This window comes from Cetorhinus maximus, chromosome 18 (assembly GCF_964194155.1).
Source record: "Cetorhinus maximus chromosome 18, sCetMax3.hap1.1, whole genome shotgun sequence".
NCBI classification, from domain to species: domain Eukaryota; kingdom Metazoa; phylum Chordata; class Chondrichthyes; order Lamniformes; family Cetorhinidae; genus Cetorhinus; species Cetorhinus maximus.
The window spans coordinates 11761328-11781862 of record NC_135896.1 but is presented as its reverse complement, the minus strand read 5'-3'; the positions used below and the strand labels follow the sequence as shown (position 1 = coordinate 11781862).

The window sequence follows — 20535 nt, the reverse complement described above, 5'->3', positions numbered from 1 at the left end:
GTCACAAAGCCTCTAAGGTAACATGTCCACTGTGCCTTGTGTCACCATGATGAATCCATGTTTGAATTGCCACAGAGGTGCTTGGTGGCAGAGAAGGCAATACTGAGACCTCATTCACTTTCAGTTTAACTGTAGGCAACACATTTATTGTCCACACCCCCTCATTGCCCTGATGGCATCGAGAGTTGACCGGGGTGCTGCAGGATTGCAGATGTATACAATATGCGCCAGGTGCACTTTCACAGCTGAACCAGTCTTTACAGAAATCCAGTAGCTTTCAAGCGCCAGACCATCAAAAGCAGAATTATCAAATTCAATTGCACTATTTGCCAATATGGGGTTTGAAATCACAGTTTCTGGTTTACTAGTCTACCATACCCACCGCATCTCCATACCCACTGTACCACTGCACCACCAAACCCACCACACCACCATACCCACCACACCACCATACCCACCACACCACCACACCACCATACCCACTGCACCACCATACCCACCGCACCACCATACCCACCGCACCACCATACCCACCACACCACCATACCCACCACACCACCACACCACCATACCCACTGCACCACCATACCCACTGCACCACCATGCCCACTGCACCACCATACCCACTGCACCACCATACCCACCGCACCACCATGCCCACCGCACCACCATACCCACCGCACCACCATGCCCACCGCACCACCATGCCCACCGCACCACCATACCCACCGCACCACCATACCCATCACATCAACATACCAACTGCACCACCATGCCTACTGCACCACCATACCCACTGCACCACCATACCCACCGCACCACCATACCCACTGCACCACCATGCCCACCACACCACCATGCCCACTGCACCACCATACCCACTGCACCACCATGCCTACCGCACCACCATACCCACTGCACCACCATGCCTACTGCACCACCATACCCACTGCACCACCATGCCCACTGCACCACCATACCCACTGCACCACCATGCCCACCGCACCACCATACCCAATGTACCACCATACCCACCTCACCACCATGCCCACTGCACCACCATGCCCACTGCACCACCATGCCCATCTCACCACCATGCTCACCACACCACCATGCCCACTGCACCACCATGCCCACTGCACCACCATACCCACCACACCACCATGCCCACTGCACCACTATGCCCAATGTATTGCCATGCCCACTGCACCACCATGTCCACTGCACCACCATACCACTGCACCACCATACCCACTGCACCACCATTCCCACCGCACCACCATACCCACTGCACCACCATACCCACTGTACCACCATACACACCACACCACCATACCCACCACACCACCATACCCACCACACCACCATACCCACTGCACCACCATACCCAACTTCACTTCAGTGCATGTTTTCCCCTTTTTGATCACTTTTCTCCCCTCTCTTGCACCCCTTCCCTGAAGGTGTTTACTCTTTGTTGAGGTACAGGTCCATGAACTTTGCATACATGGTTGGTATTCTGATTGAGCTTTGACCATAACAGAGTAGCTATACAGGGAATGCATGTTCCTGTGTGCACTCATGGAGTTGTGTAGCTCCTATGACTGTGTTACGGGCACCAATACATGTTCCTGTTTGGTACCCATTATGTGGTATTGTGTAATGCAGTGTTCTCAAAGTGTGAGGCATGGATGGTCTGTGAGGGTCCTCTGGGGGGCGTCTGTGGACCGGTCCAAAATACAACGCCATGGCTGAGGCCATTCAAGACTACAGGCCAGAACCCTCATCCCCACCCCCATGTGACATCACACACCCAGATCAGCTCCTGAGTTCACACATGAGTAGTCCTAAGTGAAAGCAACAACAATGTAGTTTTATAAGATTTGTGTTACTGTTGAATTTGATTAACATAGATTTAAGATAAACATTAGTTTCAAGATTATGATGATGATTTTATAAGATTTATTGGAATATTTCAAATAAACCTGTTCTCTTGTAGTATTAATGTTTCTAATATGAAAATGTCTACGCTTTAATTTTGGGCATAAGTTAATAATTTACCTATATTTAATTTTTAAAAATAATTGCACATAAATTTATTACATTTAGTAGAAAAATATTTATAGTTGCCACAAGTTCCATTCATTCTGAATGAGTTTTTTTGTGGTCTCTTGCCCTGCCTAAGTGGCCCATAGATGAGAAAGTTTGAGGTCTGCTGGTATAATGTCCGTTATCATTTGTCATGATTCAGAACATAAACAATGTAAAACTCTATAACCGTGGACAGCCCCGGAGTCCACAGTGCAGCATTCAGAATGTAGAGGTGACAGGGGCTACCAGGGATTAGCCACGGCTACTGGGGCATCCTAAAGGTTATCAGGCCAAGGGTCATCAGGTCAAAGGCTATCAGTGAAAGGGTCATCAGGATAACTATTCTGTAATCAGTCTGGAGGATCCACTGACTGATATATAAACTGCCCAAAACCTTCAGCCTTAAGCTGCAAGGTTTCTATCATCTGTTCGCAGTGCCTGTATCTGTGGCACAATGAAGTCATTTTTCCTTCCTCATTATAGCTGACTCAGTGGCTTAGTCTTCCTGTGCAAAATGATCATTACTTTTGGTGCAGTTGGGCCTAATGTTGCCAAAGGCAAAACGGCAGAGTTACAGACCAGCCAATGTTCTCTGGTTGAAGCTTTGTATCAAAGTTTGACTTGGTTGCGTTAGTGTGCGTGTCAGATCAGCCTTTACCGCTCTGGCACTAGACCGCGGAACTGGATTCATTGGGTTTCAATTGCCCCATTGTGGGCCACAGCTTCAAAAAAAGTGCCTGATTGAACCCTGGAAGCCAAGTCTCAAAGCATTTAAAATTGTTTTAAGAAATGTTGGAAATGGGTATATTTGTTTAAAAAGTTAAGATAACATGAGTGAATGAGAGAGAGCAAGCCAGGCAGAAAGAGAAGAGGGGAATGGGGTAAGAGGGCTGAACGGTTTAACATGTTGTTTTATTTAATTATGCATTGTTTAGTTTTACATAGGATACACGGTACAGAAACAGGCCATTCGGCCCGACCAGTCCATGCTGATGTTTATGCTCCATTCGAGCCTCCTCCCATCTCTTCTCATCTAAATCTACCATTGTGACCATCTCTTCCTTCCCCCTCATTTGCTTGTCTAGCTTCCCCTTAAATATTGCTATCTATTCACTTCAAGCACTACCAGTGGTAGCAAATTCCACATTCTCACCACCCTTTGGGTAAAGAAGTTTCTTCTGAATTCCCTACTGGATTTCTTGCTGACTGTCTCATATTGATGGCCCCTAGTTATGCTCATCCCCACAAGAGGAAACGTTCTCTCTGTAGTTTGGTATTAATATTTCAATAATAATGCTTTTCCTCACAATGGGGATTCTATAATATAATCTCAGCGTTTATTGCGGCAACAGTGTGGGAGCTGAGAGTGTTTTTCAAAATTGCCCAGAAGCAGGAGACACAGAAACAGTTTAACAGTTAAAATACAATATTTACGTTTTTCCCCTCAGATATTTGAAAATGTTTCGATAGATACTGCGAAAAAAGAAAGGCTTTCAATCTTTAGCATTCTAACACAAATGCTTTGTTTAACTGGTTCTGACAAGGAGTCTCCACTTTAAACAACAGCAACTTGCTGTGTGCCTTTCATGTAGAAAAGCATCCCAAGGTGCTTCAGAAAGACACGAGACAAAACATGGACTGCAAGCTACGGGAGGTGAGATTAAAAAGGGAAGCCAATAGCTTGGTTGAAGATGGAGGGGTTTTAAAAAAAGGGTTTTAAAAGAAATGAGGTGTAGGGGTTCAGGGAGGGAATTCCAGAGTGTGGCGCGTAAGCCCATGAAAGCACAACCTGGGGAGAGGCAAGATATGGGAGTCAAAGGAACGGAGAACATGGGTAGAAGGGGAGTTGTAGGGTTGGAGAAGGTTACAGCGATCGGCAGAGGCAAGGTCATGAAGAGATTTAAAAACGCGGATGAGAATTTTTAATCGGAGGCACTGGGGAATGGGGTCCCATGTCGGTCAAAGAATATAAGGGGTGATGGGTAGAAGGTAGAAGGCAGCAACAGGGTGGAGGGTGGGAGACCAGCCAGGAGAGCATTCAAATAATCAAGGCTAGAGGTGACAAAGGCACGGTTAAGCATTTCAGTAGCAGGTGGGATGAGGCAGGGCTGGAGGTGGGAGATGTTATGGAGATGGAAGACGTGGTGGAGGTCAGAAGCTCAGCTCAGAGTTAAACAGAATGGAGCTATCAAACAGTTCAGCTCAGTTCAGTTCAGCCTGAGAAAATAGGTTGGAGTCGGTGCCAAAAGGGGATTGTGGATGATGCTTTTGGTCTTCCCAGTGTTTAGCTGGAGGAACTGAATATCTAACAGCACAGATGCAATGGGAGGCTCAAGGGTGGGAATAGAGAAGTCGAGCCGGGTGTCGTCAGCATGCAGAAGCTAACCCAGCGTCTTCAGATGATGTTGCCCAGAGGCAGAATGTAAATGAGCAAGAGGGTGCATTCAAAGAGAGACTTTTATGGATCTCCTGCAGCTGGGATGAGAAGAAAGGCCATTCCTTGAGACAATCAGAGAGGGAAGAAGGAAGTTACAATGGGGTCATCCCACGGAGCGGGACTACAAAGGAGGGGCAGGTCAACAATGCCAAACCCTGCAGTGAGATAGAGGAGAAAGAACACGGAACAGTCAGTCACAGTGAATATGGTTTGTGATCTTAGACCTTAGTGCTACAGGAAAGGTGGAAACTTAATTGGAGAGGTTCAAAAATGGAGTTGCGTGAAAAATGGGCATGGATTTGGGAGACAACAATATGTTCAAGAAGTTTGGAGAGGAAAAAGCAGTAGGGGCGGTAGTTGGCAAGGAGAGGGGTCAAAGTTTGTTTCCTTTGAGGATTGGGATGATGGCAGTAGTTTCAAGAGAGACGGGCAGTACTTGAGGAGAGGCAACCCCTAATAATGTTAACTAGCAGAGGGGCCAGGAAGGGAGGTTGGGTGGTCAGCATTTTAGTGGGAGTGGGATTGAGGTAGCAGGAAGTAGGACACATGGACAGGTTGAACTCAGAGGTGCTGCTTGGGAGGGAGATAGGAGATGAAACTAGAGAGAGAAATGGGGGTTCATGGTGAGGGTTGGGAAAGCTCTGGGGGAAGAATGATCTAGTGAAAGTTGGGAAGCAGAGGGAACTGAACATATGGTTTCTCTAACTTGGCAACCCTAAGCCCTTTGTTTTGGTGTTAAAGCTAAGAGGGGAGGAGAGGGAGTTAAAGAAACAGTAAAGGAAAAAGAAGCTTGGGAGCTTTCTATGTTCTGGAGAATGAACTTGAACATTGGGTGCTTTCAGAAACAGACAATGAGGCCCAATAGTGCTGGAGTGGTCCAGCCAGATCTGGTGATGGATGGATGGATAAACCAATTGTCAATCGTCCACCAAGTCAATTCTGTGCTCCTTGAACTGGAGGCAGTGATAGTGGAGGCCAAACCAGTGGGAGCAACTAATTTGCTCAGGACCAGTGCGTCTAAGGTGAAGTTGAGTGAGTGGTTGAGCAAATTGACAGCTGCAGAGATAATGAATAAACTGCTAATCTGACTTTTCTCGTTTCAGATGCCAATGATCCTTCTACATTATTCCAGCCCTTTCTGTTCCTGATGAACTGGCCCCCAATCTGTCAATGTCTGAGAACTCTACACACTTAGGGGACGCGGGTGAAGGGAGATTAAAGTCTCAATTGGGTTGAGAGTTGCAGTCCCCAAGTGGTGATCTGTGGTATGAAAGCAGTGGGGGTGGCGAACGAGTAACAGGTGCAGTCCGCAATGAAAACATTCAATGAGAATAAAAGAAGAATATTGATCGCGTACAGATTCCCCTTCCTTCAAATGGTTTGGGATCATTCTGTGGCATAAAAATTAGATAAGGCAGAACCCAGTATTTGGTCATCTAATGATATGGGCTGCAGCAATGAGTTGTTGCTTGAGTTATTCTGTCTCATCCCTGTTGAACAATGGATTTTGGAGACCCAGGATATACATGGAACAATCAGACCCACAGCCAAAACAGTCCAAGATGCATTGATTAAAGTAGTTGGATGCATATTTGGTTGGAACATTGGAATGGGTGAATATTCCACAAGTTTGTTCAATAACTTCTGGGGATCAGGGATTGCTTATGCAATCATTCCCTTGGGAGGTTGAATGGGTGATGTGGGGACTACGTTAGGGTAGGTTGCACATGGACTGTGTAAGGAACAGGCTTGATGGTCCATCTCTTGTCCCCAAGCTTTGCTACACTTACAGTCATGAGTACAGTAATCGTTTCTCTCACCTGTATGTTTGGGTTCTGAGCGTTAAGATCTGCGTTAGTCAGATCGGGGAAATTCTTCAGGTCCAGGACAAAAGGATCCACTTCCTCCAGGTTGGAACCAAATTTTGGCTGTGCCTGGGTGCCCTGCGCCCGTTGAGGTGACCACCGGCGCTTATGGCGTTGCTGGCTACTCTGCTTCCAACTCTCTAGCTTGTTATTTTCCTGCATCAGCTCTGGCCTCTGAGTCGACCTTGTCATTGAATGGCTTTTGACCTTTGGAAGGAAACAGAAATATTGAGACGGGGGGTGGATGTTTATAAGTGGCAGTTGAGAAAATAGTGTGAGCACTTTTGTTAAATGTAAGATGTAGTTTGTCGATTTATTTTAGTCTCCCTCGACTCCCCATCTGTTGAAGGTGTTGACTCTTGCTGTGCCCATGTTTCAAACAAGCCCATGTCCAGAGCCAGGAGCCTATTTAGGGCCTGGTTTTCTTGAAGGAATTTTCCCACCTACCAGTGGATCTGCGCTCATCCTCAACTGGACTAAACCCTGTCACTGAAGTAGATTAAAACTATTTATGTGGCAGTGATGGAGGAAGAGAGAGAGAAAAAGCCGTGTGATAATGTGATAAGCTTTACATCATGGAGACGGAATGCAGTCAGGCAGAGAAAGATAAGGGCTTGGCCTCTCTCTACATCTTAACTTGATGTCCCAGTGACATCATTTTAATCTGGGACAACAGGGTATCTGCTTTATCTATGGGGGATGTAAGCCTGGCAAACAACTTTCAGTTTGTAGGACCCACTATGAAATAATGAACTCATGGGTTTCATGAGATGTGCCAGTATCCCCCCACCAATTGAAAGGATTGCATTTATTGACTGCTAGAGGAGCTCTCATGGAATCACTCCTAGTCAGATACTGTTTCTGTGATTCTGATTCTGTGGTTCTTCTTGTAACGGCTGCAGTGCCTTACCATGGAATACACAAGGTAATATTCTGCTGCTTAGGTGGAGTTATGCTGAAACTATCTTGTCTATTTTGTTATTTTATGGTTTTAAACAGAACCTGAGGTCAGTCAGAGTTTAATTGCTTTTTGGTGAAAGAACTTTGTGTGGTTTGGAATGTGTTTGTAAACGTCAGGCTTTGGATCATTAAAAACAAGCATAAGATGTTTGTCTTTCTTTCCTTTCTTTTTATACATTTGACCCTTTGATGTGCAACATCTGGATTGTGATGGTTCCTCTCAAAGCGTTTATATATAATAGCTTTAACAAAATTTTGTTCAATTTAAATTGAAATAGGTCTACTTTTAACATAGAAAGATGGATTCCTTAATAAAAACAAAGGAACATTAAATCTATTTTTTCTTTCTCAACAGCAACTTGCAGAGCATTGCTGAAAAGAAAGTCAAATTGCCGAAACTTTTTGTCTTGCACTCATCGGGACAAATGCAAGAATGCCAAATTGCAAACTAATTGTTGTACGACCAACCGAACTTACAGAGCCTTTTGTCTACACAAAGTCCCAATGTGCTTTACAATGAAGGCAAATAGATGTCAAGTACGAGCTAAAAAGGGTAAATCATGAGAACAGGTTGCACAGACTTGGCTGGTGTTCACTTGCAAATAGGAGATTAAGGAATGATTTAATTGAGGTGTTTAAGGCTATTAAAGGATTTGATATGTTGGATAGAGAGAAGTTATTGCCTCTGGTGGGTGCATAACCTTAGAATTAGATCTAGGTCATTCAGGGGTGAGGTCAGGGAGCACCCCCTTCACACAAAGGGTAGTGGAACTTTGGAACTCAAAAAAGGCTGGATCAGTTGGACAACTAAGGTCGCCAAGTTTTTGTTAAACAAGGGAAATGGAACCAAGCCAGTTCAGGTATAGATCAGCTATGATTTAATTTGATTGGTTTGAAGGGCTGAAGGCCCATCCCTAGTACAGAGAAGATTCAAGGTGTGATTGCAGAGGTGGATTTTGAGGAGGATTTTATTTTGTGTAGAGAAGGTGAGAGAAGTTTCAAGGTTCAAGAAGAGTGCAATTGCAGGATGGCTAATGGCTCTGCCACTAATGGATGAAATTGTTGGGGGTGGGGAGGTGGCTGGAGGGTGGGTGCATAATAAACTAGGGTTAGAAGGCCAGAGGGGGCAAGTTGGGACATTGGACTGGAGGGCATTGAGGAGTTTGGTGGTGGTGTATTACAGTTCACTCAAGGAGTCCAAGTTGTTGTGGCACTTTTACATGCATGTTGTAGTCTAGAGCTATGGGTAGTGATGATGGAGGCTCCATCTTTCCATCACAAGGCTGACCAGGAATCTCTCCCGCTCTTACCACCTGCCATTGGTGTGCTTTGGAAGAATTTGCAGGATGATACTCAACCTGTTTAGCTGTGTTATGAACACACCCTCCTTGGCCATAAAGTCTTGAGGTGGGACTCGAACCCAAAGGTTCTGGCTCCAAGGGAGGGGTGCTACGCACTGCACCATAAGACACCCCCACCTCATTGAGGAGTAGGACAGAGCAACTGAACAGTTCTGGGTTTCCAACATTTCTTTGCTTTTTCGATTTCAGACTCGTATCCCTCCTTGCTTTATCCCCCACAATAAACTCATTAGTTGGCTCTGATGACAATCTCTGATGTGAAGGGTGGCAGGGGGAGGGGGAGGGCTGGGTGGGTGGTGGGGGGGAACACCAGGGCAATCACAAGGGAAGAAGGAAGAATCGCACCACGGTGGGGAGGGAAAACTCTGCGGAGCTGCCTCTGTCAGGATGACGCTGTTTAGAAGAGGGAAAGGTTACGAGGTACTCAAGAGAAATATCTTTGGAAGAACAACAAAAAGAGAAGGGATTGCATTTGAGAGCTCTCAGAATGACAACCCTGCCAAGATAAATTCAACAAATTCCACTAGCAAAGGGAAACTTCCCAACCCACAGAGTAAGTGTTTTTGTTCCCTCACTGTCTCTGCCTCATGTACATGTTTTTTTTCTTGCTTTTTATATCCTTTTGTGGTTTCCTGTGGTACGATTCACAGCGGACGACTATAGCATTAACATTCCTTTGTAGCGATCTGGTCACAGAGACAAACCATGAGGAATGCGATCAATCCATGCAAATTTTGCAGGGAGGGGCTTGATCTCCCAGCATGCTCCTTGCTCCACTGGGCAGGAGGGTGCATTCTGTGACTGGATCTAAGCCATAAGGACAGGAGCAGGTCATCTGGCCCCTTGAACTCTGCTCCGCCATTCAATAAGGTTGTGGCTCATCTTGTGCCTCAACTCCACTTTCCCGTCCTATCCCCGTATATCCCTTGGCTTCCACAATCTATCAATTTCTGTCTTGAGTACAGTCAAAGATGAAACAACCACATCCACAACCAGATCAGCCATGATCTTAATGAATGGCGGAGCAGGCTTGAAGGGGGTGAAAGCCATACTCCTGCTCCTATGCTCCTATTTTCTCTCTGGGGTGGAGAATTCCAGAGATTCAGCACCTTCTGAGTGAAGAAATTGCTCCTCACCTCAGTCCCAAATGATCGACCCCTTATCCTGAGGCCCTGTCCTTTAGTCCGAAGCTCTCCAGCCAGGGGAAGCGATCTCTGTCATCCCCCCTCCTCTGAATCTTATATGTTTCAATGCGATCACGCCTCATTCTTTGAAACTCCAAAGATTCTATGCCTAATCTACTAAATGAAGCTGTGTTTTCAAAGCATTTTATCAGTGGATTTTATTTAGTGGTGGGGGCGAGCTAGATATATCACCCACAATGAAGGGTTTGTGTGGTAAAGCTGTCTGTTTAACACCAGTTCTGCCTATTGGCTAAACATCTTTTAAGATAACTGGCAATAGAGCCAGGAGGGAGAGGAGGGGAAATGTTTTTTTAACCCAGCAAGTTGGTGTGATCTGGACTGCACCGCCCGAAATGGCGGTAGAAGCAGATGCAATAGTAACTTTCAAAAGGAAAGTGGATAAATACTTGGGAATGGAATAATTTTCAGAGCTATGAGGTAAGAATAGGTGAGGATGGACTAATTGGACAGTCACAATGCACAGGCACAATGGGCTGAATGGCCTCTGTATTGTATGTTTCTACGAGGCAGCGCTTGTATCAGAGGAATCCACTGCCCCATGACTGATGGGGCTGCCAACCCTCCAGGATTGAACTGGAGTCTCCAGGAATTAAGGGTTAATCTCAGGAACACTGCTGAGAACAACCTTGACCACAAAATCATTGGGGGCTTAAAAAATAATTTTTTGTTGCATTTTCTTCAAACTATTTTTTGTTCATTGTAAAAATATTGGAAAATTGATGGGGGGTGGGTGGGGGGAGGGGGGGGAGGCTGTTTAACTGAGGGAGGTAGTTAAAGAGCAGGAAGTCACGTGATGTAACCTCCAAGATTACATCCAATCACTCAATGAGTGGTCCAGTTGAATTACTTCCAAGCAAAAATGTTGAAACACTAGCCCGGTGCAACTCTACCAACCTGAGTTGAAGGGTAACACAGTGTTTTTTTTTAAAACTTATTCTTTCATGGGGAGTGGGTGTTACTGGCATTTGTTGCCCATCCCTAATTGCCCTTGAACTGAGTGGCTTGCTTGACCATTTCAGAGCAAAGTTAAGAGTCAACCACATTGCTTTCGGTCTGGAGTCACATGTAGGCCAGGCCGGGTAAGGACGGCAGGTTTCCTTCCCTAAAGGGCATCAGTGAACCAGGTGGGTTTTTATGACAATCAACGATAGTTTCATGGTCACCTTTACTGAGAGTAGTTTACAATTAATTCCAGATTTATTAACTGAATTTAAATTTCACCAGCTGCCGTGGTGGATCACCATCTATACGACCACAATCTGTAACCTCATGGCCTGGCATATCCCCCACTCTACCATCACCATCGAGCCAGGGGATCAACCCTGGTTCAATGAAGAGTGCAGGAGGGCATGCCAGGAGCAGCATAAGGAATGTCTAAAGCTGAGGTGTCAGCCTGGTGAATCTACGACACAGGGCTACTTGCATGCCAAGCAGCAGAAGCAGCAAACGATAGATAGAGCTCAGTGATTCCACAACTAACGGATCAGATCTAAGCTCTGCAGTCCTGTCACATCCAGTCGTGAATGATGGTGGACAATTAAACGACTAACTGGAGGAGGAGGCTCCACAAATATCCCCATCCACAATGATGGGGGAGCCCAGCACATCAGTGCAGAAAACCAAAGCTGCAGCATTCGCAACAATCTTCAGCCAGAAGTGCCGAGTGGATGATCCATCTTAGCCTCCTCCAGAGGTTCCCAACATCACAGATGCCAATCTTCAGCCAATTCGATTCACTCCACATGATATCAAAAAATGGCTGAAGGCACTGGATACTGCAAAGGCTATGGGCCCTCAGAACATTCTGGCAATAGTACTGAAGACTTGTACTCCAGAACTAGCTGTGCCCCTAGCCAAGCTGTTCTAGTACAGTTACAACACTGGCATTTACCCAGAAATGTGGAAAATTGCCCAAATGTTACCTGTCCACAGAAAGCAGGACAAATCCAACCCGGCCAATTACTGCCCCATCAGTCTACTCTTGATAATCGGCAAAGTGATGGAAGGTGTCATCGACAGTGCTATCAAGCAACACTTACTCAGCAATAACTAGCTCACTGACACTCAGTTTGGGTTCTGCCAGGGTCACTCAGCTCCTGACCTCATTACAGCCTTGGTCCAAAAAAATGGACAACAGAGCTGAACTCCAGAGGTGAGGGTGATAGTGACTTTCCTTGACATCAAGGCAGCATTTGACTGAGTGTGACATCAAGGAGCCCTCGCAAAACTGGAGTCAATGGGAATCAGGGGGGAAACTCTCTGCTGGTTGGAGATATACCTAACACAAAGGAAGATGGTTGTGGTTGTTGGAGGTCAATCATCTCAGTCCTGGGACATTGTTGCAGCAGTAGAGTAGGTAGAGTTCCTCAGGGTAGTGTTCTCAGCCCAACCATCTTCAGCTGCTTCATCAATGACCTTCCCTCCATCATAAGATCAGAAGTGGGGATGTTCACTGATGATTGCACAATGTTCAGCACCATTTGCGACTCCTCATATACTGAAGCAGTCCATGTCCAAACAATATCCTGGACAATATCCAGGCTTGGGCTGACAAGTGGCAAGTGACATTCACGCCACATAAATGCCAGGCAATGGCCACCTCCAACAAGAGAGAATCTAATCATTGCCCCTTGACAATCAATTGCATTACCATTGATGAATCCCCATTATCAACATCCTGGGTGTTACCATTGACCAGAAACTGAACTAGACTAGCCACATAAATACTGTGGCTACAAGAGCAGGTCAGAGGCTAGTAATCCTGCAGCGAGTAACTCACCTCCTGACTCCCCAAAGCCTGTCCACCATCTACAAGGCACAAGTTAGGAGTGTGATGGAATACTCTCCACTCCTGGATGAGTGCAGCTCCCATAACACTCAAGAAGCTTGACACCATCCAGGACAAAGCAGCCTGCTTAAATAGCACCCCATCCACAAACATTCACTCCCTCCACTAACAGTAGCAGCAGTGTGTACCATCTACAAGATGCACTGCAGCAACACACAAAGGCTCCTTGGGCAGCACCTTCCAAACCTGCAACCTCTACCAGCTAGAAGAACAAGGGCAGCAGATACATGGGAACATCACCACCTGCAAGTTCCCCCCCAAGTCACTCACCATCCTGACTTGGAAATATATCGCCGTTCATTCACAGTCGCTGGGTCAAAATCCTGGAACTCCCTTCCTAACAGCACTGTGGGTGTACCTACACCACATGGACTACAGCGGTTCAAGAAGGCAGCTCACTACCACCTTCTCAAGGGCAATTAGGCATGGTAATAAATGCTGACCTAGCCATTAATGCCCATATCCCATGAACGAAAAATAATTGAACTATGCCCCTAGAGCATTAGCCTGGGTCTCTGGCTAACCAGTCCAATGATATTACCACGACACCACCATCTCCCCATTGTTAAATGGTGCGCCACCTTCAGGGCAGCAGCTGTCAAAGCGCCACAATCTTGAGGCTCATGGTCCTGACTTGCCCCACACCCAAAGGGAATCAGTGCTGCCACTACTGAGAATATTCATAAATAAACGTACGCCATTACAGAAACAATGTGTTCGTCACTCAACACCGTGCTCCTGCTCTGCCCACTCCCAGGTAAAGGAAAAGAATGAAAGAACAAACTCACCATTTTACAGAACCTTTCACATCCTCAGGATGTGCCAAAGCACTTCCCAAATAGCAACTTACCTCTGAAGTGTAGCCACCCCCACCAGCTCTGCAAATTGTCTATGATCTCTGTGCACCCCCATTTTCATGGTGTCTTCAGCTGCCAAGGCCTCCACACCTCTTAGCAAACCCATCCTAAGCCTCTACACTGCTTTATTCCTCTCCCCGACATTAAGATGCTCCATAAAATCACCCTCCCACCTGTCCCGATATCTCATGCAGCTTGGTGTCAAGTTTTATTTGACAACACTCCTGTGAAGTGCCTCGGGGTGTTTTATTACATTAAAGACGCTGTGCAAATGCAAGTTGTTGTTGTTAAGTAGGAAACGAGGCAGCCAATTTGTGCACAGCAAGCTCCCATAAACAGCGATGTGATAATGACGAGGGGGGGCGGGGGGGAAGCAGTTTTCGTGATGCTGATTGAGGGATAAATATTGGCCAGAGCACCGGGGAAGAACTCCCCTGTTATTCTTCGGATAGTGCCATGGGATTGTTTACACCCACCTCAGCGAGCGAGTGGGCCGGTGGGACTCTTGAGAGCATTTCACAATCATTTTACACTGAACCTATCATCCTTGAAGAAATAATAATGAGATTAGCCCCCGATAGTCCCATTGGTAAATGAACTCCCCAGTGGAGAACTGAGCCATGCAGGGCCAGTAAGGTACAAGATTCCATTGCTAGTCTGTGGCTGACTCAAGCGATCTTAATTTGTTTTCACTTGACCACAGCATTTTTTGATTGGTGGGGGGGGGTGTTCCTGCCGCTGATTGCTATCTACTGACCCTTGCTGGCAAGTGTAGCGATGTGGATGGTGTGTGCACACATGTCAAGGCATTGCTTTGCCAACAGCCCGCTGATGCTTCCAGTCTAAGATCATGAGAAATAAGAACAGGAGAAGGTCATTCGGCCCACCGAACCTGCTCCGCCATCCGATAAGATCATGGTCGATCTGATTGTGGCTTCAATGTCACTTTCTTGCCTGTCCCCCATAACCCTTGACTCCCTTGTCAATCAAAAATCCATCTAACTCAACTCTGAATATATTCAATGACCCAGTCCTCCCTGGGGAAGAGAGTTCCAAAGACTAATGCCCATTTGAGAGAGGAAATTCCTCCTCACCTCCATCTTAATTGAGAAACCCCTTATTTTTAGGCTGTGCCCCCATTTCTACGTTTCCCCATGACAGGAAACATCCTCCCAGCATCTACCCTGTCAAGCCTCCTAAGAATCTTATATATTTCAATAAGCTCACCTCTCATTCTTCTAAACTCCAGTGAATATAGACCCAACCTGCTTAACCTTTCCTCATAAGACAACCACTTCATCCAAGGAAATGAGCCAAGTGAACCTTCTCTGAACTCCTTCCAATGCAAGTTTATCAATCTAGCTGCTGCATTCTGGATAAAACATTAAACAGAGGCCCCCGATCTACCTTCTCAGTTGGACGTAAAAGATCCCATGGTACTGCTTGAAGGGTGGAGTTCTCCCCAGTGGTCCAGCCAACACTGTTCGTCAATTAACATCATCAAAACAGTTTAATTGGCCATACATTTCAGAGCAGATTGTGGGAGCTTGCAGTGCACAAATTAGCTGCTGTGTTTCCTACAATACAACAGCTGTAAAGTGCTTTGAGACATCCTGCAAGTCTTCCTTTCACGTGAGGATTTAAAGTTATATGAAATTCCATAGCATTTGTAAGACCCATGTAGACACAATGGGCCAAGTGGCCTCATTCTGTGTTGTAAATTTTCTCTGATCTTTTTATTTAATTTGCTCATGGGATGTGGGTGTCGCTGGCTGGGCCAGCATTCTTATTGCCCATCCCTAATTGCCCTCGAGAAGGTGGTGGTGAGCTGCCTCCTTGAACCATTGCGGTCCATGTGGCGTAGGTACACCCACAGTGCTGTGAGGGAGGGAGTTCCAGGATTTTGACCCAGCGATAGTGAAGGATCGGTGATATATTTCCAAGTCAGGATGGTGAGTGGCTTGGAGAGGAACTTGCAAGTGGTAGTGTTCTAACCCTATAACCCTATAATGTTTAACAGCTTCAGAATAAGGGCAGAGAAATTTGGAAGAATCAAGAGTTAACTGTTTTAAAAATACAGAAACTCAAACAGAAAACCTTGTACATTCATGTCCTTTCAGATTTCATTATTGGTTTCCAAGGAAAAGAGACAAATGACTTGAATTTTTGCAGGCAAATATTTGGCAGTCATAGGACAAACTAATAAACTATTTGATTAGTAGTATGAATTCAGCGGGCACTAGGACCAGAACAAAAGTATTGTAATCTCAGTCATCTCCGCTTCCCTTTTCCCAGTAAATCACATCATCGTTAAAACGGTTTGAGTCTCAGGTTGATCACTCAGGTACACTGTCACTGATACAACTTGATACAGCCGGGGAAGGAAAATCAGGACCGGCACAGAACTACTGACCTGCTCCTAACAGCAGCGCATTCTTCAAATAAATATCCAACCCTGTGTCCACATTGCTTCCATAAACAGATAGAGTAAAAAAAGGAGAGGAGGCAGAGAGGGGGTGGAGGAGGAAAGAGAGTGAGGGGGAAAGAGAGAGTGAGGGGGGGTGGGGGGGGAAAGAGAGAGTGTGGGGGGGAAAGAGAGAGTGAGGGGGGGGAAAGAGAGAGTGTGGGGGGGAAAGAGAGAGAGGGTGAGGGGGAGAGAGTGTGTGAAGGGGGAGAGAGAGTGAGGGGGTGAGATAGAGCAGGAGGAGAGAGAAGGGTAAAGAAGAGGAGAGAGAGAGAGGAGAAAGTGTTTTTTTTATTCATTCACGGGATGTGGGCATCGCTGGCTAGGCCAGCATTTATTGCCCTTCCCTAATTGCCCTTGAGAGGGTCAGAGAGAGGGTGTGGGGGGAGAGCAAGAGTGAAGGAGTAATAAAGTGAGGGTGAGAGCAAGAGAATGAGGGCGAGAGAGTAAGAGAGAGATCGGGGAGAGAGAGAGTGAATGGGGAGAGAGAGAGAGTGAATGGGGAGAGAGAGAGAGAGAAAGGGGAAGGAAGAAAGACAGGAGGAGGACAAAAGAGGAATGAGGGAACAGAAAGTGTTCCAAAGGAAGGAGACAGTATCCAGTAGAGGGAGAGGCAGACAAAAAAATGAGGAATCAGACAGAAGGCAGATTAAAGAGTGAGAGAGAACGAACCTGGGAAAAGAGTGTGAGTGAGGAAGAGCGAGGCAGAAATCGAGATACAAAGGTGTGCACACGTGCACACTTCCCACAGGATAGGGATCAGGAGCTGAACCAGTGGCTGAACTCTCCCTCCTTAATCCATTGGCAGTAAACCCATCCTGAGTGGCTGAAATCAGAGCAAGTGACAGCTCAGGACTCAGACCAGGACCCCTGCTCCGAGGTGTCAGAGCCACTCAGAGCCACTGGGATTTATTTTATATCAGGGAGCCCTTCTGTCATAGCTTTTAAACTAGTTAGTGAATTGCCCATTTGTTTGGATTTGGTTTGTGTGTGGACTTTAGTATTAGAGCTATCAGTATTGAGACATTAACACTGAATAAGCTGTCAGAAACTCAGTTAAGGCAGTGTTGTGCCCCTCAGAGAGTTGGGATTTGTTTCACCTGCAATCAGGAACAGACGAGATCTGAAATAATCCTCATCACTGGAGCAAATGAAAAGCAGATCACAGAACAGCAAGAAGCTGTGTCTCTGCATCGCAACATGTTGAAGGTTAAGTTATGAGAGTTTTCAGAACACACCAATCGTCCACTGAGAGTGAGGGCGGGGGTGGGGAGATAGTGAAAAAAAAATCTCTGAAAACAGGGCCTCTGGTGAACTTGTTTAGTTCAAACTCCTTAGGCCCACCTTATTCAAAAAAATACACCCCACTATCAGGGTCCCTATTAATCAGAGTCTCACCACAAGGGTCCCTGTTAACCAGAGTCTCATCATCAGGGTCCCTGTTAACCAGAATCTCACCACCAGGGTCCTTGCTAACCGGAGTCTCACCATCAGGATCCCTATTAACCAGAGTCTCACCATCAGGAGGATCCCGATTAACCAGAGTTTCACATCAGGATCCCTGTTAACCAAGGTCTCACCATCAGGATCCCAATTAACTGGAGTCTCACTATCAGGAATGTCATACAATCTGTTACGAATGAAACACGAATGTTTGGGAAACAGCTTCTGTTTCCTGTGCAAATCCTGAAGCTGGAACCCCCTCTGTTCCAACACACACACACACACACATAGACACAGGCACACACATAGACACAGGCACACACATAGACACACACCCACACATAGACACAGGCACACACATAGACACAGGCGCACACAGACATGCAGACAGACAGACACACAGATAGACACAGGTGCACACAGACATGCAGACAGACAGACACACATATTGACACACACACACACAGGCACATACATGTACACAGGTGCGCACACACACATAGACACACACAGACATGCAGACAGACAGACACACACACACACAGACACAGGCACAAACACACAAACATGCAGACACAGACAAACATGCAGACAGACACACAGACATGCAGACAGAGAGACACACACACACACAGACAAACATGCAGACAGAGAGACACACACACACAGACAAACATGCAGACAGAGAGACACACACACAGACAAACATGCAGACAGACAGAGACACACATGCACAGAGCACAGGCATCCTTCAAAATTAGACACCAATAAATGACTGTCCGACATGTGCAGAAGGACCGAGTGCCTGAAGTAGCAGCAGACAGGAGAGAGCTGGAAGTGCAGCAATGATTGGGAATTTAAACCGGCCGGGCCACAAAGCAAACCCCCCCACCCCCCTACCTCCTGAGTGCGGACGGGACTGGAATCTCTGGGTGGGTGAGGGAGGGAGGGAGGGAGGGGGTGCAGCTCAGCCGCCCGCATCCCTCTGTGTTTGATAAGTTCCGCGGATCACAGGGAGCTGGACTCTGGACTCTGCACAGCTGAGAAGGGAGGAGGAGGAATGTGATGCTGAGAAAATGAAGCTTCTACTAATTACAAAAAAAAGGCACATGGACAATTCAGCGAGAAACCAGCCTCAAGCTAAACCCACCCCAAAATATAACCTCCCCCCCCACACCCAGCTCCTCTGCTCGGACCCCCAAAATATAACCCCCACCCCCACCCCCCAGCTCCTCTGCTCGGACCCCCAAAATATAACCCCCACCACCCCCCCCCCAGCTCCTCTGCTCGGACCCCCAAAATATAACCCCCACCCCCACCCCAGCTCCTCTGCTCGGACCCCCAAAATATAACCCCCACCCCCACCCCAGCTCCTCTGCTCGGACCACAGCAGCGATCAAACCGCGACCTGAATTTGATCTTCCCAGTGGGGCCACATCTGCAGGTGTCAGGCAGAATCACAGCGCCCTGCATCTGTATTAACCCCCTGAACCTCTGCAAGTACCCGCCGCTGTCCGCCCTCACAGTGACAGTATCACTCCGGTCCCTTCTTCCCTGCCCACCCACAGGAGGGGAGAGGGGGGGGTTCGGTCTCCTGCTAGCCCGAGTCCCGGGGCTGGGGGCTGATTTGGCTTCACACTAAGCGGCAGAGAAGCAGAGAAACCTCCTGCATGACCAGCGGGGACCTGGACCCATTACAGTCAGACAGAGCCCGCTTTCCAATTCCCATATTCCCATTGAAAACAAACAGATGATCATCTCCTTCCATTCATATTCCCAGGGGCTCTCTCTCTCTCTCCCTCACCCTCTCCCTCCCTCTCTCCCCCTCCCTCTCTCTCTCTCTCACCCTCTCCCTCTCTCCCTCCCTACCTCCCTCTCTCCCTCACCCTCTCCCTCCCTCTCTCCCCCTCCCTCTCTCTCTCTCTCACCCTCTCCCTCTCTCCCTCCCTACCTCCCTCTCTCCCTCACCCTCACCCTCCCTCTCTCTCCCTCACCCTCCCTCCCTCTCTCTCTCTCCCTCTCCCTCACCCTCTCCCTCCCTCTCTCTCCCTCACCCTCCCTCTCTCTCCCTCACCCTCCCTCCCTCTCTCTCTCTCCTCTCCCTCACCCTCTCTCTCTCTCCCTCTCCCTCACCCTCCCTCTCTCTCCCTCACCCTCCCTCCCTCTCTCTCTCTCCCTCTCCCTCACCCTCCCTCTCTCTCCCTCACCCTCCCTCCCTCTCTCTCTCTCCCTCTCCCTCACCCTCGCCCTCTCTCTCTCTCCCTCACCCTCTCCCTCCCTCTCTTTGGGTTGTGTTTCTTTAATATACACCTAATACAATTTTTTTTAAATGATAAATAAACACTCACCTCCGGCACTTCGCTGCCTCTTTCCCGCTGGGAGCTGGGCTCAAATTTCCCAGTGGGGACTCCTCGGAGCAGGACGAAGAAAGTGGTGAGTAAAACGAGGAACAGGAGCCGGACTGTCTGTCTGATTAGCTGCCGCATCACCTCGCCTTGTGTCTGGGGGTGTTCGTCTCAAATCAAACCAGAGAGGGGGGGCAAGAGGGAGACGCTGCACTTTTTTTTTTGGGTGTGTTTTAGTCAAATATCCTCTCTCTCTCTCTCTCTGAGTGACTGCAGCCACCCTCCAGTTTGTTGAGAAGTCGCTGGTCCCTCCTCGCTGCAGCTTCTGAGCGAGTTTCTTCCCTCCCAGTCTTGGGTGTACAAGATAAAAGTGATCTTTCCCATCCACCCACCCCCCAACCTCCTCCCCTAAATCCCTCCCTCCCTCCCTCGCAGTCTGGTCAGTTTGCAAGAAGCAGGCACCTTTCTCACATTCTGCCTGCACCCACCCACCGTGAAATCTGATCAATGTCTTGTCAGAAAGTGACAACAGTCCAGAATGAGAGGGAGGGTGGGCTGGGCTGGGCTGGGTTTGGAGGGGTTGTGGAGGGGTTGGAGGGGAGGGTAAGTTTCGTTCTCAGACTACACGTGTCCTTCCCTGTCCGGAGCACAGCCTCTCCACC

General features: G+C 47.5%; 1 protein-coding gene across 1 annotated transcript in view; it reads right to left on the bottom strand.

The window, feature by feature from the left end:
• The window catches only part of LOC144693448 (isthmin-like), a 39483-nt gene extending 19449 nt beyond the window's left edge, over window positions 1-20034 (bottom strand). The window contains exons 1-2 of the mRNA XM_078563318.1: window positions 19877-20034; window positions 6346-6597 (exon numbers count right to left, since the gene is read on the bottom strand). Coding sequence (XP_078419444.1) covers window positions 6346-6597; window positions 19877-20014 — 390 coding nt within the window. The 5' untranslated portion in view covers window positions 20015-20034. The remainder of the gene's footprint in view (window positions 1-6345; window positions 6598-19876) is intronic.
• Window positions 20035-20535: the final 501 nt, after the last annotated feature.